This window comes from Gobius niger, assembly GCF_951799975.1.
Source record: "Gobius niger genome assembly, chromosome: 11".
Classification (NCBI taxonomy): domain Eukaryota; kingdom Metazoa; phylum Chordata; class Actinopteri; order Gobiiformes; family Gobiidae; genus Gobius; species Gobius niger.
The window spans coordinates 32389440-32413187 of record NC_136862.1 but is presented as its reverse complement, the minus strand read 5'-3'; the positions used below and the strand labels follow the sequence as shown (position 1 = coordinate 32413187).

The window sequence follows — 23748 nt, the reverse complement described above, 5'->3', positions numbered from 1 at the left end:
TTTTATTTCAACTCGCCTGGACGACTGCAATGCACTTTACACCGGCATAAATCAGAATGCTCTTTATTGCTTGCAGTTAGTCCAGAATTCTGCGGCACGGCTTTTAACAGGAACCAAAAAGTATGAGCACGTCTCCGCCATTCTTGCGTCGTGGCACTGGCTTCCTGTTCATTTTAGAATTCATTTTAAGATTTTATTGTTTGTTTTTAAAGCTTTGAGTGGTCTGGCCCCTCAGTACATCAAGGACCTCAGCCACATTTACACACCGTTGCGCGCTCATTGTTTTAATGTTTTATTGTTTTAATGTTTTAATGTTTTAATGTTTTATTGTTTTAATGTTTTATTGTTTTAATGTTTTATTCTTATTGTTTTTATTTTCTTGTGCAGCACTTTGGAAACTCTTGTTTATGAAATGTGCTATAGAAATAAAGTTGGATTGGATTGGATTATTTAACATGACCTGACTAAAACAAAAATATAAGAAGACACATTATAATGGGAAAAAGACGTATTAAAGGAGTTGATTTTAGGGATTTTTTTTTTAATCGATATCGGGCTATTCAAAGGAAAATCGATTCAAAACGATTAAATGGTTAATTAAACCCAGCCCTTGTAATAATCCATACATGACGTTTAACTATTAAACCCCAGCCATGACCAAGTGCATTGTCTCCAGTTCAGCTTAACCCAAATCTAAAAGGTGACAGCCTAGAGGCCAGTCTAACGCCTCGTTTGAAAGCTGCATAACTGATCAGGAAGGATCTTTCTTTTTTCTCGCTTTTTTGTGCCAATCGTGCAGCCTTTGCATAAATAATGCGGAACGTTACCCCTGTCCCTTCACGTCTCCAAGTTTGTCCATCGCATTGTTGAGACAAACCAGCCCCTGTGGGAGAGGTGGCAGACTGCCTGGCCAATCAGACTTCCGATGGGGCTTGAGCTCCTCCCCCCCCTCGCCCCGCCCCGCCCCTGCATTCCCCACGCCCACCTGCTGTGCACTCTGCTGGTGAAGTGGCCAGATTGATGCCAAGGTTTTCTCTCTCTCTCTCTCTCTCTCTCTCTGTTATGTTTGTGGCTTTTGTAACTCTTGCAGTGAGGTGGGAGGAGCTGTGGCACACGTGTGGAGACATTATAAAAGCTGATACTGCACCTCCCCCCCCAGAAAAGATAAAAATCGCTCTATTCTTTCCGGGACCAAACCAGTGACAACTTTTGTTTCATTTCAAAGATGGAAAGTGAGAAGATTCGGGATTACGACTCGGTGACGTCCTTCCTCGGGTCTTGGGGGCCGTTCCAGCGGAGGGTGTTTCTGGCCCTGGCCGTGAGCATCCTCCCAAATGGCTTTGCCGGGATCTACATCGTCTTCGTGGGGGACACGCCGCCGCACCATTGCACCATCCCGGACGGCGATCACATCAGCGACGCTTGGAGGAACGTGTCGGTGCCGACGGAGACGGAGAACGGGGTCACGAAGCTGAGCTCGTGTTCCAGGCTCAACCTGGAGATGGTGAAGAACTTCTCCCAGAGCAACTTCATCCCGGGCGTGGACGTGAACGTGAGCGAGATTCCCCTGGAAGGCTGCCGCGACGGCTGGACCTACAACAGGGAGATCTACCAGTCCACTATAGTGACAGAGGTGAGGAATGCAGCCTGAAGAGGTCATGTTTTTTTTTTGGGGGGGGGGGGGGCTGGAGGCTATTACACATACTTCTGACAAAATACTTCACAATATTGTCTGTGTAAACTGTCAGTCATACAGAAGTTGTCCATCCCACATGAAGGTTGTTGAGTTAGCGTCTGCACACTGCAGTTGAAGTGCAGGACGTTTCACCTCTTCATCCAAAAACCTTAGCGTTGCTGACGAAGCCTTTTGGATGAAGAGGCTGTAACACTCAGTGCAAAGTAGTCACCAATCAAGCATATTCACAAAGTTGTTATCAATCTGGTGCTTAATCTAAGACTTTATCAGGCATAACAAAAACAAAAATAGAACGTAGACAGTTTTTCTTCGTTAAAAATCTTATAGGTTTAATTTTAAACAAAAAAGGCCCTCCCAAAAGTCATATACCGCCCCTTTAAAGGAACAGGTCACCATTTTTACATACTGAGTTATGTTATTGCCTGAGCTTAGACGAGTTGATGTGTACCTGTCTGGTCTTTGTGCGTGCCCTCAGTCATGCAAAGCGACCAAAGATGTTGTTCGCATTTGGCCTCTCCCAGTGCAGATCGGGGGCCAGTTTTGCTCCGGGCAGTTGGACGCCACTGGACACAACCAACCTTCCAACCTTCTCAATGTAATGTGAATTTACTTTCTTCAGAGTGAGACTTTAGGTCAGACACCATGAGTGACAGTAACATGACGCTAAATACAGTGAGCTCTTTTTTTCCTGTACTTTATTTCTCATTGCTCTTCAGTCACAGACTGAGAAGTGAAGAAGGAAGTCACGGAGTTTTTGCTTTAGACAGAACTTCAGACTTCTTCTGGATATAAGAATTATATCATATTCTTAAACATAAATATTTACTGAAGACATAATGTTATGAAAATTATCATTCCAATTATACAAAAAAAAATGTGAAAATCCTGTATCTAATTACAAAATTAGTTGTATGTACTATCACTCTAAAAAAAAATAAACCTTGTCATTTGTATCTGCTGTAAAGTCATGTTTGTCCCAGTTCCTCTGAGTCATGGTGGGTCATGGTGGACCATGACAGATGTGGACAGGACTGTGGTAGATCTACTTTTACTTTGGAGAAAATAGTTACTAGTAACTGTTGAAGAAATGAACCTCATGAGCTTCTTCTGTAACATCTGTCCATCTGCTCACTCTACAGCAGATATGATATATGTTTTTTAGAGTGAGAGTAATAAATCAACTGACTTTTTAAACACATAAATTCAGGATTTTCACACCTATCACTAAGGAATACTTGAATGCAAATCTTTTAATGTTACGTCCAGCAGAAGAGTAATGTTCTAGAGCAGAATCTCCATGACTTCCTTCTTCACTTCTCAGTCTGTGACTGAAGAGCAATGAGGCCTCAGACTTTTTACTGAAGATAAAGAGCTCCCTATTTAGTGTAATGTTACTGTGACTCACGGTGTCTGCAGCCAATCAGATCACAGAGACTCAGAGTGGGCGGGGCTCAAATGTGACCAAACGCCAAGATCCAAGATCTGAGACAAAAATAATTAAACCCCGGGCTTAACAGGTTAATGTTCAGATGTGCAGAAGTTCATCTATCCCTGCCGCGTACTTTAGGAGTTTTTCGAACCCCTGATGTTACACAGAGAGCAATCCTGTTTAAATCCTGGTGCAAAATCCCAAATTCCACTGTCTATTGAGCAGTGTCCAGACGCTCAAAGTCCTTCAGAGTGACCGCCCCAAACCCAGGCTTTAGTCCCTTAGGTGAGGCCTGATCCCTTCAATAGTCCGTCTGGTAACATGCGTGTGGTGATATACAATTAGCACACCTGCCTCAGCTGGGCAGGTAAAACAAACAAAAACACACACACAAGACTGCTTTGACAATAAACATATGAAATGGTTTGTTCTTGATCACCCAGGCTTATAGGATTCGCTCCATTGAGAGTTTCCCTAAATGAGCCGTTGTAATACATGACGTAACATCTGGCCGTCTCTGCAGTGGGACCTGGTGTGTGACGACGCCTACAAGCTCCCACTGACCACATCCATCAACTACTTTGGCGTCCTGGTGGGAGCCTTCTTCTCCGGGCAGATGTCCGACAGGTTTGGACACATGACACAGAGAGCCTTTCACACACACATGCATGACCACGACAGACAGAAACACAGGGAGCTGCTTTTGGCAAGACATGCTTTGAAATGAAATTGTAGATTCAATATCACAGGATGTCAAGTAACAAAGCACTATGTTCTCTACCAGAAAACCCCAAACGCAAATGCTTAAATGAATGAGGCAAAACCATCTGAAGAAGCCCCTTTGTTGTTATGGCCGCCATCTTGGAAAAAGTTATATCATCAAACTCCACATCTCCACTGACTGAAGTCAAGATGCGACATCCTAAAACAGCAGCGCATGTAGATGATACTTAAAGGGGCCAGATGCAAGTTGGTCATTCTTATGCTCACTACTGCCACCTCAGGTCTTACGCGTAACTGCAGGTTCTACATTGAGCTCGTGCATGAGTGACGGAGCGGGATTACAGAGGCAGTTGTGGTGAACAGGTCTGAGCTCATTCTACACATTAGGACAGGGCTGGAACATGTAGGGGGAGGAAAATACATACTTTAACATTTTTAAACTCTGTCTAGTCCAGGGGCGCCCAAACTTTTTGTCTCCGAGGGCACAAATTAAGAAGTTCCTGTGGGTCGCGGGCCAAACACGGCGATGTCAAGCGTGAAACACATATAACTGCAAATAATAATATTATTATTATATTATAATAATATTTCACTTTCGGTATACGTGTGCATTTGATTCTATCTATGCAAATAACATGTTACATTAATACAAATGTTAACAATGGCAAAAGCCTAGTTTTCGTCGAACAAAATCAACAACTTTAGAAATATAGTGCAAATGTAAACAACAACACCTGTATCTGCAGCACCTACAGTGACTTTGCCTCATTCATTTAGTAACTCAAAGAAAATGCCACATTAGATCATTTTGAAAGTGTCAGTTCAGCATATATTATTTTATAAGTCAATTTTTAACACCCACCTTTGTTGATGTCAACAACCTTTGAAATAAAAGTCGGAAAACTGGGAAAGTTGATGCTACAACGCTCTGATAAAAACGTAGACATCACAACAGTGTTTCCTTAACTTTTCGAAAGGAGTGAAACAGCGCCCCCAATTTGACGCTAGTGGTCAAAAAGTGTACTGCATCCATATTTACCATTGAGAATGAATGGGAGAGAGTTAGTGTTTACCATAATATGCGATGCAAAAGTAGGTCACTCTCTGGCGGGCCAACGGCCAAATTTGGCCCGCGGGCCCCACTTTGGGCACCCCTGGTCTAGTCCCTCAAACGAAAACTGAAAACTAGAGTTACCGACAGCACTTAAAAGCCCAAAGCGTGTCCTGGAGAACTTTACTGGACATAAGCTGCAGCTGCTGAGCCACAGGTCATACAAACCTCTCCCAGAGAAAGACTAAACCACACTCAAACATGCAGACAACATGTGACAGTAGTTTTTCCTCAGAGGGTTCATAGATGTGAGCAACAGATGCTAAATGCTAACCACGCTAGCACGCTAACGTCATGAACAGCTTAAACACTGACTCAGACTGAAGCTCTGCTGTTTCTCTAAACTCTTTAGTCTTCAGAGTGGATGCAGATCTTTGGTAAATCCTGCTGTAGTTGGACTGACGGCACTGCTGCTCTTTCCTTTAGAAACATAGCCATGTGCTGCAAAAAGTATTTACCTAGATCAGTACAAACATCTCAATTTGAGCACAATAATCCAAATTTTAGTTGTTTTGACTAGTTAAGAAGTTCTTGGGCGTTTGTCCCAGATTATTTCACTTGTTCTGAGATGTTTCTGACTCGTTTCGATACATTTCGTCCTTATTTCAGGTCATTTTCTTTGCCAATGGGGTGAGAAAATTGGTCTTATCTCATTGGCAATTTTACTTACTTATTTCAAGCGAGATTTACCCTAGAACTGGTCTGAAATGTCCTCAAACAAGCAAAGCAAACTTGGTCCGATCAGGAAAAGTGTCTAAATGAGTGAAAACCGCTCAAAACAAGAATAATTTCCTCAATTCAAGTCATTTAAGCCAATGCTTGATATGTACTTTTTGTAGTGTGTGCTGATTTCTTTACATGAACATGCGCTCTCTGGAGCTCTTATCACATACAAATGCTACATCGCCACGCTATCCTTTCTTTTATATCACATGTTGTAGTATATAATCCCACTCTGGTCCTCACAATGGTGGATTTTACTGCGTGGCATCATTGGAAATGCGTGTAAACGATAAAATATTCACATTTATAAAGCGCCTTTGTACCTGCTTTTGGCGCTTTACATCAAGGAACCACTCACGCTCTCATTCACACGACATGTTTCAGTTTTCTCTTCTGAAACGATTCAAAGCCCCATTGTAAGAGTAGTAGCAACTCTAAATACTGTGTCCGGATGACTGCTGTGTCCCTGACTGGCTTACTTGCCTTTACTGCACAAACAAAGCACATTCCACATTAGTCTCATCGTGTGGCGCTTGTTGCAGATGGGGGAGGAAGCCCGTGCTCTTCTGGATGATGCTGCTCCAGACGGTGGCCGTGGCGGCGCAGATCTTCTCCCCGAGCTGGGAAATCTTCACTTTCATCTTCTTCTGGGTCGGAGGCGGCGGATACTCCAACTGCATCATCGCCTTCGTGGCAGGTACTGGGTCTGTCTAGTGCTGGGGCAGGGGTCTTCTTTTGAATGTGTTTTTTTTCTATTGGAGGTTTGGAAGTTTTTGGGAAGTTGAACCCATAAGGCGGCACAGCTGGAAGGTTCCCGGGTTCGATTCCCACCCGGACGGGGCCCTTTCTGTGTGGAGTTTGCGTGTTCTCCCCGTGTCTGCGTGGGTTTCCTCTGGGTACTCCGGTTTCCCCTGCCACTAAAAACATGTACAATAGGCCAGGATGAATGAGAGTGCGTTTGAGAGTGCGCATGGGGGACGACGGATGGAAATTAGCCCAAGTCCACAATCCAGTGTGGCTCGTTTACATGCATGAGACCCATGTATGTTCATTAACATGCACTGTCCCGACCAAATAAACCAATCAAAGAATAAAGGAGGACACTGCTTTGAAACAATGGCACAATGTCGGCCAGTACAGTTAAACCTCTTACCACCTGCCTTAACCGAGTGCATTTTCTCTAGTTCGGCTTTACCCAAATCTAAAAGCTTTTCGACTGGAGCTTGCAGCCTCTAGGCCAGTGCCTCATTTGAAAGCTAAGACCTACAAAATCTAAAATCTAAACGCATCTTTTTCCTGGCGTTGTTGCCGTGTTGTCTCCCTCAAGCTCGCAGGTCCATGACGGGACAGGAAGAGCAGCGCCTCCGGACCTGACGCTCCCGTGTGTCAACATGTTTTGTGTTGAGCTTTATTGGATCAGTCATGGTTTTAGTTTCTCACTCATTTATCCCAAACACTCTGTTTGGTGCAGGGGCTGGGCTTCCCAAATGAAAACGAAAATCCCTGAATTGCCCTTTACTTTCTAGAGCCTGTGTTTGTACTTTGAACTCCACTACATTATTGGAACGGGATTCAAAGTCAAAGTGAGTCACCGTGGTCAGACGTGACGTGGTGAGGCACATGTTGTGTGGATTTCAATATAAATTAACAAAAATGAAAATGCAACTTGGTGTCTCTGGTATTTGTGTAAATGTTACTTACTTTGAAATAACACTCAACAGCAAACCATGCAGAATAATAAAACAGACAGGTTTTCACTTGTAGTCCACATTGTTTGTAGAAATGTGCAGCGCCCCCTTCAGGTCGTCAGGGCAGTGCATTGGAGGCGAGCCTCACTTCAGGCCTTTCAAAACCGGTTTAACCCTCGTGTCGCCTTCGCGGGTCATTTTGACCCGCTGGTATGCTCCGGGCATTTGGATGTAAGGTGACACAAGGGGGCGCCCTTCCAACCTTCTCAGTGTAAATGTGAGTTGACTTTCTTCAGAGTGAGACTTTAGGTCAGACACCATGAGTGACAGTAACATGAGGCTAAATACAGTGAGCTCTTTGTTTCCAGTAAAAAGGCTGAGGCCTCATTGCTCTTCAGTCACAGACTGAGAAGTGAAGAAGGAAGTCATGGAGATTCTGCTTTAGACAGAACTTCAGACTTCTGCTGCATGTAGCGGTCATATTACATCATATCAAATGTTGTAATCTGTAAAGCACTTTGTGATACCTTTTGGTATGAAAAGTGCTTTATAAATAAAGTTTGATTGATCATATTCTGAAACTCAAATCTGAAGTAAAAACATAAATGGAAAATAATTACAATTACAAAAATGCTGTGTCTAATCAAAAACATATATTTTTTTTTTAATTACTCTCATTCTAAAAAAGAAAGCCCAAACAAACCCTTGTAATCTGTATCTGCTGTAAAGTCATGTTTGTCCCAGTTCTTCTGAGTCATGGTGCAGCAGGATTGATGTGGACAGATGTTACAGAAGAAGCTCGTGAGGTTCATTTCTTCAACAGTTACTATAGTAACTTTTTTCTCAAAAGTAAAAGTAGATCTACCTCAGTCCTGTCCACATCTGTCATGGTCCACCAGGACCCACCACGACTCAGAGGAACTGGGACACACATGACTTTACAGCAAATACAAATGAAAAGGGTTTGTTCGGGTTTTCTTTTTTAGAATGAGAGTAAATTTAAATAAAATAAATAAAATATATATAATAAAATAAAAAATAAAAATATTTTTTTGATTAGATACAGGATTTTAAAATATTTTTCTTTTTCTAATTAAAAAATATTTTCCATATATTATGTTTCTATTACAGATTTGAGTTTCAGAATATGATCAAATCAATCAAAATCAAACTTTATTTATAAAGCGCTTTTTATACCAAAAGGTATCATAAAGTGCTTTACAGATTACAACATTTGATATGATATAATATGACTTATGTTACATGCAGCAGAAGTCTGAAGTTCTGTCTAAAGCAGAAGCTCCATGACTTCCTTCTTCACTTTTCAGTCTGTGACTGAAGAGCAATGAGGCCTCAGCCGTTTTACTGGAAACAAAGAGCTCACTGTATTTAGCCTCATGTTACTGTCACTCATGGTGTCTGACAGAAAGTCTAACTCTGGAGAAAGTCAACTCACATTTACACTGAGAAGGTTGGAAGGGCGCCCCCTTGTGTCACCTTGCATCCAAATGCCCGGAGCATACCAGCGGGTCAAAAAGACCCGCGAAGGCGACACGAGGGTTAACCCTCGTGTGGCCTTCGCGGGTCTTTTTGACCCGCTGTCATGTTCCGGGCATTTGGATGCAAGGTGACACAAGGGGGCGCCCTTCCAACCTTCTCAGTGTAAATGTGAGTTGACTTTCTTCAGAGTGAGACTTTAGGTCTGACACCATGAGTGACAGTAACATGACGCTAAATAAAGTGAGCTCTTTGTTTCCAGTAAAAAGGCTGAGGCCTCTTTGCTCTTCAGTCACAGACTGAGAAGTGAAGAAGGAAGTCATGGAGATTCTGCTTTAGACAGAACTTCAGACTTTTGCTGCATGTAGCGGTCACATTACATCATATCAAATGTTGTAATCTGTAAAGCACTTTTGATACCTTTCGGTATGCAAAGGGCTTTATAAATAAAGTTTGATTGATCATATTCTGAAACTCAAATCTGTAGTAAAAACATAATATATGAAAATATAATAATAAAGAAAACATATTTGAAAATCATGTATCTAATCAAAAAAATTGTTTTATTTACTCTCATTCTAAAAAAAAAAATACTAAAAAAAAACCCAAACAAACTGTAACCATTTGTATCTGCTGTAGAGTCATGTTTGTCCCAGTTCCTCTGAGTCGTGGTGGGTCATGGTGGACCATGACAGATGTGGACAGGACTGTGGTAGATCTACTTTTACTTTGGAGAAAATAGTTACTATAGTAACTGTTGAAGAAATGAACCTCATGAGTCAGTCCTGCTGCACCACGACTCAGAGGAACTGGGACAAACATGACATTACAGCAGATACAAATGGTTAGGGTTTGTTTGGGTTTTCTTTTTTAGAATGAGAGTAAATAAAAAAAAAACATTTTTTTTTTGATTAGATACAGCATTTTTGTAATTGTAATTATTTTCCATATATTATGTATTTACTACATATTTGTGTTTCAGAATATGAATCAATCAAACTTTATTTATAAAGCGCTTTTCATACCAAAAGGCATCACAAAGCGCTTTACAGATTACAACATTTGACATGACATAATATGACCGCTACATGCAGCTGAAGTCTAAAGTTCTGTCTAAAGCAGAAGCTCCATGACTTCCTTCTTCACTTCTCAGTCTGTGACTGAAGAGCAATGAGGCCTCAGCCTTTTTACTGGAAACAAAGAGCTCACTGTATTTAGCCTCATGTTTCTGTCACTCATGGTGTCTGACCTAAAGTCTCACTCTGAAGAAAGTCAACTCACATTTCCACTGAGAAGGTTGGAAGGGCGCCCCCTTGTGTCACCTTGCATCCAAATGCCCGGAACATGACAGCGGGTCAAAAAGACCCACGAAGGCGACACGAGGGTTATAGTCAATTAGGGCTGAACGATGTGGACAAAGTTCATATCTCCTTCATGCCAGATATCTCGATATCGATGCATCTAACTATGGGTTAGATGAAAACCAGGCATTTTTCTGAAAAATAAAAACAAAATACAAAAGAGTGCAGTTTTATTGATGAAAATCTTTATCATTTAAATCTTGCTTTTTCAATTTTAATGTTTTGAATGTTCATATCTCGATATCAATACGATAATGATAAATCTTTCAGCCCTAGTTCTTCTGCCTGATTCTTTATGACGCATTGACTTGCCTTGTGTACGAAATGCGCGGTATAAATAAAGTTGCCTTGCCTTTATTCAGATGATAGAAAACCAACACGCCCAACAAAGCCATTTACAAATGTGCTTGACCTGTGGGGAGTGGAATAGGAGAGAGCTCTGAGTAAAGTGTGCGGAGACGCCGGGCGCTCGCCGCAGCTCCGCCTCTTTACACCATGGATTCAAATCATAGGAAATCCCTATGATCTTCAGAAACCGCCTGAGGCGCATTCTGTCTCAGTTCTTCATAAACAATTACACACACTAAACCCTTTCATAGTTTCCAAAGTCTGAATACTTTTACTTAAAGTACATTTGAAACTACTTTACTGTTTTTGATCCACTCTCACCTACAAAGCCATGTTTCTTGTGTTACATCAAAAAATGTAATGTTTTTCTGATCGAAAATTACAAATACATTCGAATGGCCCTCCTGGAAATACACTTCACAGCAGACTCTTCAAATTCAGGACAGTTCTAGCCTCACTGATCAACAACAATGGGGTCAAATCTCAGACCTCTCGGTCCGAGTATGTTAGATCAGAGCTAAGGTCAGGTATGGTTTATATTTATTACTATTGTGCACAAACCTCTCTAAAGAGAGGCCAGAGACATTATCACAAATGAATCATTGCTTTGCCTGGAAAGGGGACTTTGAAATGACATTCTGAAATCTTTTCCAACAGGTACAGAGATCCTGAGTCCTAAAGCCCGCATGATGTTCTGCTCTCTGGGGATCTTCATGCCCTCAGCGCTGGGTTACATGGCCTTGCCTGGAGTGGCCTATTTCTTCAGGACCTGGAGAGGTTTGCTGATCCCCATGGCGGCCAGCTCGATCATCTACATCCCGCTGTGGTGGTGAGAGTTTCACACATTACCTTTTCCTGAGATGCTCAGATGTTGGTTTCAAATGTGCGCTTTAGTCCTATTTCTGGTATAATCTGACTCTTTCTAACAAATTGGTCGTTCACAGCACACAAGTAGCGTGCGCCTGTAGTATCATGACGATGACCTGCAGTGTCTGTGTCCAGGCTGATCCCAGAGTCCCCTCGCTGGCTGCTCTCTCAGGGCAGAGTGGAGGAGGCAGAGGCCATTTTGAGAGAAGCTGCCAAGTGTAATAAAGTTGAAGCACCAGAGGCCATTTTCACCAAAGCAGAGGTGAGAGCATCACAGGAGATCGTTTATGCTGAGGTGAACTGACACCATCAATACATGCAAATATTAGGCAAGGCAAGGCAAGTTTATTTATATGGCACATTTCATGTACATGACAACTCAATGTGCCTCACAGTAACACCAAACATAGTAAAAAATAGAATAAAAAGCATTAAAAACACAATAAAGAAAACAAATCATTAATTACAATTACATTTAAAAAAAGTTTCAATCTCCATAGGCAGCAGTAAAAAGGTGTCCTTTCAGCCTGGACTTAAAAATGCTCAGGGTTGAGGCCTGTCTCAGATCCTCATTGAGGCTGTTCCAGACTTTTGCTGCATGAACCTGAAATGCTGCCTGACCATGTTTGTTATTGACTCTATGAACCACCAGGAGACCCCTCCCTGACGATCTCAGGGCCCGAGATGGTTCATACGGCTGTAACATGTCAGAGATGTACTTTGGTGCTTGACAATGGAGAGACTTATACACTATTCTCTGAGCAACGGGAAGCCAGTGCAGAGACCGGAGCACTGGACTAATGTGGTCGTATTTCCTGCTTTTGGTCAGGACTCGAGCCGCAGCATTTTGGATGTACTGCAGTTTTCTAACAGCTCGTTTAGAGAGGCCAGTGAACAGGCCGTTACCATAGTCTAACCGGCTAGAGACAAAAGCATGAATTAGTCTCTAGTCTGTTTTTTTATTTTGGCAATGTTTTTTAGGTGGTAATAGGCCGCTGATGTAATGGACTTAATATGACTGTTCAAATTCAGGTCTGAGTCCATGATTACCCCGAGATTTCTAACTTGACTTTTGGGTGCCAGTGAAAGAGCTTCAAGATGAGCAATGACGACCTCTCGGTGTTTTTGTGGCCAAAGACGATTATCTCAGTTTTATCTGTGTTCAGCTGGAGGAAGTTGTTTTGCATCCACACACTAGTCTGTTTAATACAATGACACAGTGAATCTATAGGCCCATGTTCACTTACTGTTCACTTCTTACAAAACAATTATGTTGCTGTTCATTGGAAAGAGAAGAATTTGCTGAAGTTGTAAAACACGACTAAGTGGTTTTCAAATGTGACATGCGACTCTCACCTCTGCAGACATGTAAGGTTCAGTAACAGGCGTGTTCTGGAGCTTACACAGTCATAAATATTACATACAATCATCACAGTCAAGCATTGACACTTGGAGTTTCACCTTTGTCCTCTCTGTGCTTCAACACCTCATTCCAATGTTCATTGCTACCTGCAGACATGTCAGACTCGGCCCGCGGGCCAAATCTGGCCTGTGAGATGAGTTCTGTTGGCCCCCAAGGGCCCAAGATGATTTTCTCATTTCTATAATTGAACTTAATGACATGTTTGAAGCACACGTCCCATCATGCTGAAATGGAGCTAATGGAGCTCAACATTAGTATTTAAATTAAAAGAGTTTAAAGCGACCAGATGCAAGTAAGTCATTTTATACTCACTACTGCCACCTCAGGTCATATGCGTAACTGCAGCTTCTATATTAAGCTCATGCATGACGTGAAGAAGCACAGAGAGGGCAGGGAAGAAAGGGAGTTCAGCATCCTGATAGCCTGGTGGATAAAGTGTTCTTTAGTCGACTGGACCTGTTCTCCTCCCTGGAGGCATTATTATTACATCAACACGTCTGTGTGTTTCCCTCCCACTGGAGTACAATGATTTGAAGTAATGTTATTGTAAATATTTTGGTCTAGGCCCTAAAGTACTGCATGTTTTTGTGAGTTAGTACAAACATTTATTTACTTATTGGTTTGTTTGGTGGGGACAGTGCATGTTAATGAACATACATGGGTCTCATGCATGTAAACACACCACACTGGATTTCCATCCGTCGTCCCCCATGTGCACTCTCAAACACACTCTCATTCATCCTGTGTACTATCATGTGTACTATTTGATACTTAATATATTTTGAGTAACTTATCTTTCTATTCCTTGTTTTCAGATTGAAGACACGTTAGCCAAGAAGGACAAGAAGTACAACATGATTGACATATTCAAAAACTGCAACTTGTTTTTCACAACATCACTGTGCAGCACTCTGTGGTGAGTCTGTGATCATCCATGTGTGTTTTTTACATCTAATATCCTGATGTTTGGGATGTGCTGCAGTAGGCTTTGCGCAGTGGTCACACTCTCCCATCAATACAAGCTCTTAGTGAAAAATGAATGACACACTGGATCTGTTGACATTGAAAAAGCTTATTGGAATCAAATCCCAAGTTGGTCCAACCAAATATTGGAGCATGTGACTTTTTGTGGCCACAAGGCAGTGGATTCTCTCGTTGTGCCGAGCTCAGAGGTAAAGCTTTTGTGGCTTTAACCATCGTGCCTAATTCGTGACAACAGTAGCGCCTTGCAGCACATGCTACAGGTGAGAACTGGCTGAGGGGTGGTGGCCAACGGGGGCACACTTCCTGGGTGGAGATGGAGTCCCACAAGGATCTCTCCTTATCTGCTCCTCCTCTACATGTCCACCCGTGAGACGCTCTTCATGGACACCTTGGACATAGGATATGCAGATGATATGGAGAGGAGAGAAATCTGTGGTAATTAGAGCTCTTAGTACAATTACCCAACTGGAAGATTTGGACATGTTTTAATGGATTAAGTGTTTTCATATAAAAAACGGATTTATTGAAGTGAATGGGAGGAAAAAGAAACATGGTTGGTCTGATGACAGTGGACAGAACAGAGTGAAAAGTCACTGAGGTCGGCCATGTTTATCTGGCCTTCACATAAAAGAGGACACTCTTGAAAAAGAGATTTTTAATCTAAAATAGTTTTTTCCTGGATAAATAAAGGACAGAATAGTTGAAACATGTCCCAGTAACTGACAATTTTACACTTTTAAACAATAAACTTTTTAAAAGCATTTTAAACTTTGTGACGCTACCACAAACAGCAACAATGCCACGGTGTTCGCACAAGCGGGGGGTACTTCAGTACTACTCCAGTAACTTACGGACAGTACTTTTCACGTTTCAGTAACTTTTCGAACAATCAATGCTCTCACTTGAGTAAAACATTTAAGCCATTTCAGATTTCTGAAATAAGATCGTACCTCGCTTTTTAATACCATTTTTAATGCACAAATACTATATTTTAATGCTACAAACGAAGAATAAATTGGCGCATATTTCATTTCTTAAGATTCATTTCTTCATCAAACTGAGGAAAGAGACAAAACAGGAAACTTTTGAGCAATAGAAATGTGGTCAAGATTAGATTGTTGTTCAGTATCACTGGGCTGACTGATAATGACAATAAGCTCTGTGGGATTTTGTTGTCAGAGCTGGATATCGACAGCATATAAAAAGTATGGAGTATGGAAAGATGAGCTAAATCAGACAATGACTTACTTGCTCAGGAGTAAACGTGGATGGAACTGGGTCCAGATGCTCAACACCTGATCCAGCCTCACCAACAAAGTGTGTGGAGCAGATGTACGTGCCCTTTCAGACATTTTCATGGGAGAAATCCGTACGAGCCCACCGCTTATTTCTTTCCATGTCGTGCTTTAGTTTCACGAGTATGTTGAATCGCTCTGAAACAAACCAGTGACGCAAAACAGTGCTTTGTTGTCACCGTTATTCAGCTGAAATTGACACGGAAGTGCGAGTCGATTGCAGCGAGCACAGTGGAAATCGATGGAGTCGGACAGAGTGTTTGTCCCAACAGAATGAAACGAGTCACCTTCTGAAGCAGCAGACTCTTCTCTTCTCTCTTCTCTCACTTCTACACTTTGGGATAAACAAATGCTCTCATCCCGTGTCTCCTCAGGGTGATCATCACGCTGGGTTACTACGCCTTCACCCTGAACACGTCCAACCTCCACGGCGACCCCTACGTCAACTGCTTCCTGTCCGCTCTGACCGAGGTCCCGGCGTACCTCATCGCCCTGGTCATGCTCAGGTTTCTGGCCAGACGCATCTGCCAGTCCAGCACGCTGTTTGTGGGCGGAGTGATGAGCCTCTGCGTTCACCTCATTCCGATTGGTACGCTAAACCCCGTTCATTCCGACCAGACAGACCCAGAAACACGGGGTCCTGGAGTCAAATCCACTTTCATGTAGCTACAAAATGCTCCTGAAGCTAGAGCCCCCTTGAGGTCTTTGTGTAGAATCAGTCAGTGCAGAGTGTATTACTTTGGAACCTCAAATGTTGGCTTGTGTTCTCTTTCCTGTTGGGTATGATCTGAACACTGGTGCAGGACCCGCCCGGACTGTGACAGAGCAGAAAATAGACTTCATCAGTGTTTTTGTCAGGGAGGAACAGCGTGATGGACCAGGCCTTCGGGTGTGGAACCATTCGCTTGAGCTAAAGACTGTGGAGCGGAGTGAACCGGAGGAGGTGGAATGTGGGGAGTAATATGTTTGTTAAGTGTGACGTCACACCCAAAAATGAGCTACTTCCGGGTCTAAACTGTTGACAGTTGCATAAACAAACACGGCAAAAAACACAACTCTCTCTGAATCTCCTGCTGAAAGATAAAAGGCCAAAAACTCTTTTACACCTAATTAGAGTAATATACTGTATCTCTCCATCTCTCCTGGCAAAAATATGTATATATTTAATATCAGCCTTCATTGTGTATGGAGAAAATAATTTGATAATTAATGTGAGAAAAGACTTACTCAAAATCCCATTATCGTGAACAGGGCTAATGTTCCGTTGGAGCGATGACATCATCACTTAAATGTTTTGTAACTTTTATATAATGTGTAAAACTGACCACCTGGTCTTGCATTTTGATGGGAAATAAGTAATAACTTATATACACTACAGTTCCAAAGTTTGGGGTCACTCAGGCCAGTTCTGTAGCTTCTCTAATCAGCACAACAGTTTTCAGCAGTGCTGCATAAATGCACGAGGGCTTTTTAATCATTAATGACCCTCTAACACAATTAGATAACACAATGTACCATTAGAACTACTATGTAGGTATTCCATTCAAAATCACCCGTCTCCAGCTAGAATAGATTCACAACAATAACAATGTCTAGACTGTATTTCTGATTCATTTAATGTTATCCTCATTGGGAAAAAAAGCTGCACTTTTCTCTCATAATCCCCAAACTTCTGAGCGGAAGTGTATATTATTTTTTGTAAAGTCCCTCCTTCCCGGATCTCAGGTACTCTGAGTCTAATATCCTCCCGGGTCGATCAATGAGACGAGCTTTCCTGTGAACCAGCCTGTCAGGTTACCTCTGTAACACTCACAGTATCTCAAAGCCTAGGTCTATCTTGACTGTCCCAGTGAGCTAAACCTACCATCCCAGAGGGTTTTTATCACATTCCTCTCTATTTGTCTCGCACCTTGCTTTGCTCAAAGTTTGGGAGCTCTGCATGTTCATGGTAAGGCAGCAGAACTCAACATGTGAATTGTTGAACAGCTACCTTTGTAAAAGAACTTATTCATGCTTTCTTTTCATGCCATCTCTGATATACTTATAAAAACTTAATTCCAGATATCCCTGCCATCGGAGTGTTCCTGGAGATGCTGGGCAAGTTTGGCCTCACCGCCGCCTTCTGCATCGTCTACACCGTGTCCTCGGAGCTCTTCCCCACGGTCATCAGGAACACGGCGATGGGCTTTTGTTCGATGGCGGCCCGCGTCGGCACCATCATCTCTCCTTTCATCATCTATCTGGGTGAGTTCGGCTTTACTGCACAATCAGCAGCGGGTCACGTTCAGCCCGTCAATCATTGACCACGCAAACACGAAGCGATAACTTTTCCAGGAAAGTCTACTTTCGAAGAATGAGATACTGTTTCACCCCTGAACCACTGCCAGACACTCCCCTTCGCTCCATGTGACCTGGGCCTCATGGAAAAGAGTAGATTAGTTTGACTGGTAAATAAAGTGCTAAAGAGGCTGTTCGAATAGTTTTTCAGGACATTGAATGTATTCATTTCCTGACTGGCGTAATGGGAGTTGCTTCCTCTGCTCACCCCAATCTCATCAAATCTTGCAATGATTAAACCCTTCTTAGATCAAGTATAGATCAAATGTTAATGTTTAAGCTTCCAAACTAAATTGCCCTGTAGTGTTCCTACTAAACTGTTAAGTAAGGATTAAACAACGAGGAGAACACCACGACACGCAGTGGAGTGGTGTTACTCCGCTTATACCAGGGTCCCACAAACGTAACATTTATAATAAATATTTGTTTCATTTACTAAACTCACTAAATATGCCAGACTACGGGAGTATTTTCTGTGGGTTATTAGCCGGTCACTGAAGGCTGGTCTCAGAGCGAGTCATTCTCCGCAGCTATTACGAGGATCTCAGTCAGGCTCAACGACACAACATCAGCACAGAATCACAACACAACAGGACTAACCCGGAAACACTTTTCCCTGGAAGTAAACACCGATATGCGGCACTCGTGGGCAGGAGTTATTTACCTTTTACAAGGTTTAACCTGAAGCTAGCTAGCTAGCTCAACCAGCTCAACTGTTTATGGAAACAGCTGCGGTGGAGTCGCTCACACCTGGGCCCCCCCAACTGAAACTTTTATGTCTGACTTTACTAATCCAGACAAATATGTTTAAATGCAGGATCATTTTATGTACGCCTGAAAATGATGAATAGCCTTAACCGTTTTCAATAGAAATGTAAAGCTCATATGTTATTAGCAGTAGCTAACCTAGCTGCTCACTCTCCTCTACAAACATTTAGCAAACGTTTTGTTTTGGCCAAAAACGTTGAAATTAACACAAAATCCATCTCATACGTTCCTGTCAGTCACTAATTACGCCTTTATCTGATTCAGCTGTGTCATGCGTTGCTATGGCGACGCCCACAGCGGAGTGACATCCCAGTGATTTAACTACCGGACTACGTGTGCGGTTATACCAAAATAATGCACCTGCCAATCAGAATCGAGTATTCACCCAGACCATGGTATAATGTTAACTAATAAATACTCTATTCACTATTATCACTCTGAAAACAACTTAATGGGCCCGATCTGAAAGCCATACCGTCTTTGCTCATCGGATCTCAGACGCTAAGCAGGAAGAGCCCGGCTGGTACTTGGATAGGAGACTGTTTGGAAGCCTGGGGGAATGTAGTGAGTGATTGGTGGTGGTCGGAGGGGCTGATGGCACAGACTGGTTGCCTCGTTTCTGTCAGTGTACCCCAGGTCACTTGTGGCTGCAATAGTAACGTACCACCAGCAAGTATGGAGTGAATGAATAATGCAATGTAAAGTGTCTTTGAGTGTCCAGAGAAGCGCTTTACTGTATAAAACCACCACCTCGCTTATATCAATGTTTTGCTTGTTGATGCTCCAAAGGTTCTCAATAGGGTTGAGGTCAGGGAAGGAGGGGGTCCACATCATGAGTTCCTCTCCTTTTATGCCCATAGCAGCCAGTGATGCAGAGGTATTCTTTACGGCAGCACATGGAGCGTTGTCATGATGAAGAGGATTTTGTTTGGGAAAACACGGCTCTTCATTTTGTAGCATAGAAGACAGTGGTCAGTCAGAAAGAGGTCATTTTCACACCTTCAGGGATCCTAAAGGGGCCGACCAGCTCTCTCACCATGATTCTGGCCCAAAACATGACTCCGCCCCCTCCTTACTGACGTCACAGCCTTGTTGGGACATGGTGGCCATTCACCAACCATCCACTACTCCACCCATCTGACCATCTAGGGTCACACGGCCTCATCAGTGAACAAGACTGTTTGAAAATGAGTCCTCATGTATTTCTGAGCCACTGCAGCCGTTTCTGTTCATGAACTTCAATGAACAGTTTAGGGGAGGCCGGATAGAAGGTTTATTCACAACTGCAGCCTCTGGAGGGTCAGACACCTTGATGTTCGGGAGACTCCAGAGGCACCAGCAGCTTCAAATACCTGTCTGCTGCTTTGTAACAGCTGTTCTATTCATCTGATGCATTTGTCTGGCAGAAACCGTCCTCATTGTTCCTTTATCTGCACAAACCTGTGTGTCTCTGAATCAGCCACAAATCTCTTAACGGTAATATAACTACGCTTCAAATTTCATGAAATATTGAAGGTTTTCATACCTAGTCCAAGGGATTCAACTATTTCATGCTTTTCAGAGAGATATTTTTTCTTTCCCAGAATGCTTGAAAATGATGATCTGCTTATTAAAGTGGAACATCCTTTTTCAGTAGTTTTTCCCTTAACTGGACTTGTTTTTTGTTTTGTTTTTACCTTTTTGACACTGAAATACAATTTGCAGAATAATTTGGAACGTGGTGTACGAATAAAACTGTTTGTATCAGCGGGACAGCAAATGAAAATGAAGAAAAGTCAGTTGGAAAAGCCAAATGCGCTTGACGCTTGTGGTGGACTGTGGTCTATAGTGCGCTGTGTTAACTGTAGGTGTGCAAACTGTGTGGAAAAAGCCAAATGGATGTTGATCGACGAATGGTGTGTGGCTCTTTGCATCCTCAGAACCTGCAAAGGAAAGCTGGAATTCAAAGTGAAAATGTGCTGAACGATCATCCCGTTTGTGCTCCGCCTCTAGGTCAAGTCTACAAGTCCCTCCCTTACATCCTGATGGGCTGTTTGGCCCTCACCGGAGCCTTGCTGTGCCTCATTCTACCGGAAAGCTTTGGCCGACCTTTGCCTGAAACCATGTCAGAGATGCAGCCCATCTGCGGGTAACGTACACACTGGGATTCAACATTTTAGGAGAAAACATAGAATGACCATTTACTGACTCTGATTCACTCGCGTCTGACTTTCCAGGAGGAGAAACGGCAGGAAAGAAGACGAAGAAGGCGAGAAAATGTGCATCGATTCAAGCCCCTCGGAGAACAAGCAAACCAAGTTGTAGTGGACGCATTTTGTTACTGAAGATTTTTGTCACATATTTGTATTTTAAAGTCTGCTAAATAATAAATCATTGTTTTTTTTAAGCCTCGTGTTTGGTGGTGGGGTTTGTCGAACTGCTTGTGCATTGTGCCCCGCCCCTTCACTCGTATTAGTTCAGTTTTGGAGAAGTCAAGATCAGATCACTCGGACACAAAGCCCGTTTGAGGCCGCACGGAGAAACGCTGCAGTGTTGACTTGACGGTGCAAATGAACATTGGACATTTTACACAAATCAATCTAAACATCAGGTTTTCCCTCGTTCTCCACTTCGTGAACGGACCTAGCGCTCTACTGGAAATGCCAATGGAACAGAAGCGCTGATCTGAGGTAAAAGTGGGGCGGGGCGGAATAAGGTGAGTTGACAAAAAGAGTTTACAACCTATATGCCAGTGTGATCCTTCATTTGAAAGCCGAGACCTTCTAGTTTCTAAAAACAAGTGTAAGATGTGTGAGTGAAACATAACTTACACATTCACACTTCAACAAGACGGTTCCCCAGGCCACACTCTGGGCCCCCTGGTGTGATGGATCATGATTTGTGCTTAGCCCATGTCGAGCAGAGATGAATCCCAGACTCAGTTCCTGTGAGTCACTGAGGGGCCGACTCACGACGTGAAGTAAGATTCAAGCGAGAGGACTTGGACTTGACATAGGCTAGACAGTGGCTAAGCATAAATCATGATTCATTACATCAGGGGGCCCAGAGTGTGGCCTGGGGCACCTTCTTGTTGTGTGAATGTGTAAGTTATGTTTGTGTGGAGCGCCACGTCCGTTCACTAAGTGGAGAACGAAGGAAAATCTGACCTTTAGTGGATTGATTTGTGTAAAATGTCCAATGTTCATTTGCACCAACATGTCAGCACTGTTTCTCTGGTTTGACTGCTTTAGCTCTCCAATCTCAGTCACTACCGCTAAATATACACAAGGGGCGGCTGGTGGAGCTCTCTCGCTCCACCTGGGCGGGGCCTTTCTGTGTGGAGTTTGCATGTTCTCCCCGTGTCCGCGTAGGTTTCCTCCGGGTACTCCGGTTTCCCCTACCACTAAAAAACATGTACAATAGGCCAGGATGAACAATGTGTGTGTGTGAGTGAATGATGGTGTCAGAGGGATCGTTGGCGCAGACGTGTGCAGTCGCCATGGGGAAACTGAAGCTGCAAACGTAGTTTCCACCACCGAGTATGGAGTGAATATACAACCGTCTCATGTAAAGCGCTTTGTGACTATGTCTGTGAAAGGCTCTATATGAATAAAGATCTTCTTCTTCTTGAATTGGCCTGGGACTACAGCTGAAGACTAGCTTTACAGCTTTCACATTCACAGAAACACATTCAAATCAGAGTTCATTTTGACAACATATTTTATTTTAGTTTTAGTTTTAGTTTTTTGACTAAAATGTCATTTAGTTTTTGTCGAGATTTAGTAAAAAAAAACGTTTCAATTTTAGTTTTATTCGACTAAAATTGCATGTCAATTTAGTCGACTAAAATTAAGACTATAGAATATTCATTATAATCATATTTAATCTTGTTCCTCTGCCTCATGGAGCTGCTTCCACATGAGTAAAGCACAGACCTGTTCATTTGGCAGTGATTGTAAATGATCTGAGGCTCTTTCAGACGGTCAATAGAAGTTTGGCTGATTTTAGTCTCTCCTTTTCATTTTGATTTAGTCTCATTTTAGTCGACTAAAATATCTGGACATTTTAGTCACAGTTTTAGTCTCATGAGAAACTTTTCATTTAGTTTTAGTCCAATTTTAGTCGTCAAAAATATCACTTTGACTAAAATTAAGACTAAATATTTTAGTCGACGAAATTAACACTGATTCACATCAACTAATACAATCAAAAGTAGCATGAAAATTACTTCAATTGGTTTATTCAATTTATCTTAATGTTTAACAGATATGTCAATGTCAAGTTTGATTTAAATAGTGATTTGATTCAATCTAAGTGGCTGCTTTACTCTAGCTCAAAAAGAAACAAAAGCAACTTAATATTTGCTCTTTGTGCTTTAAACCAGACATGAGCGACTTTTTTACAGGACAGTAGTGTCGTAACGATCCGACAAAAGTCATAAAGAACGTTTTGTCGCTGCTCTCTGGTGTGTTGAAAGGTCAAAGGTTATCTCATCAAAGTGACCTCCCAGTTTCCCAGTGGAAAACACCAGATAAGGAGGCGTTCATGTGCAGTTTTCTGATCAGCAGGTGGCAGCGTTATACTTGTACACACATTTTCATATTTGTTCAGGATCGGGGGGGGGGGGGGGACGAGCACAATTTGAAGTCACACAAATAGCAAAACACATCCTAACCCTGAACCACCTTGACCCTAATCTAAACCCAGTTCTAACCCTAACCCTAAAACCACATCTTCACCCAAAAACAGTCCTTCAAAGAACTGAGGACCACCCAAAACGTCCTCACTTCGCTGGTGAAAAACTCAACCTGGTCCTCACAATGTCATAATTACAAGAACACACACACACACACTGATTCACATAAACTAATACAATCAAAAGTGGCATAATTCAACCTTTAAAAGTGCACGACAAGTTGCAATGCTTTTGAAATTCTGACTTATTTCGATGATAGTATCTGCTATCTGAGCAATACTTTTTATACTTTTTAAATACTTTTTAAATTTTGTTTCATTAAAGCGGCAATTTTAATGAAGAAATGTGTCCGATGTTTGTTAAGCCGCTGACATAGACAGGGGTAAAGTTCCACAGCAGCCTGACTCGCTCGTTTTTCAAAAGTCACTTCCTGTCAGGGTCCAACCTGGAAGTGAAACTATAAACGTCACAAAAATGGTCAAACTCAAGGAAGTCAAATCTTAAATATAATTGTGTTACTATGTTTTAGCAAATGTGTCATGTATGCCCTTTAAGTTCCAACACTCTTGACTGTGTAGCCCGATCACATGGCGCCCTCTTTGCTCCGTCTACTCTCAGGAGCACTGGAAGTAAAACTGAAAGTAGCGGCGCACAACGTTCCTTTGAAACCATGCTCCGGCAGCTGTGGTGGATTACAACACATTTACCCTTTTTTTATTCACTATCATTTGGACTTCAACACCGCGAAGGTAAGGCGACCCCACTGTGAGGACACTGGTTTGGTTTACATGATTCGTAGGATTGGATGTATGGTTTCTCAGGA

General features: G+C 42.4%; 1 protein-coding gene across 1 annotated transcript; it reads left to right on the top strand.

Annotated features, from left to right (window-relative positions):
- The first annotated feature begins 1173 nt into the window (after positions 1-1173).
- Positions 1174-20601, top strand: LOC306970373 (solute carrier family 22 member 4-like). Its single transcript, XM_079566335.1, has 10 exons — positions 1174-1633; positions 3649-3752; positions 6225-6379; positions 11234-11405; positions 11579-11705; positions 13682-13782; positions 15520-15734; positions 17207-17389; positions 20243-20378; positions 20467-20601. Exons 1-10 carry the CDS (start codon positions 1226-1228, stop codon positions 20552-20554), a joined length of 1689 nt encoding a protein of 562 aa, XP_079422461.1. The 5' UTR covers positions 1174-1225; the 3' UTR covers positions 20555-20601.
- The last annotated feature ends 3147 nt before the right edge of the window (positions 20602-23748 follow it).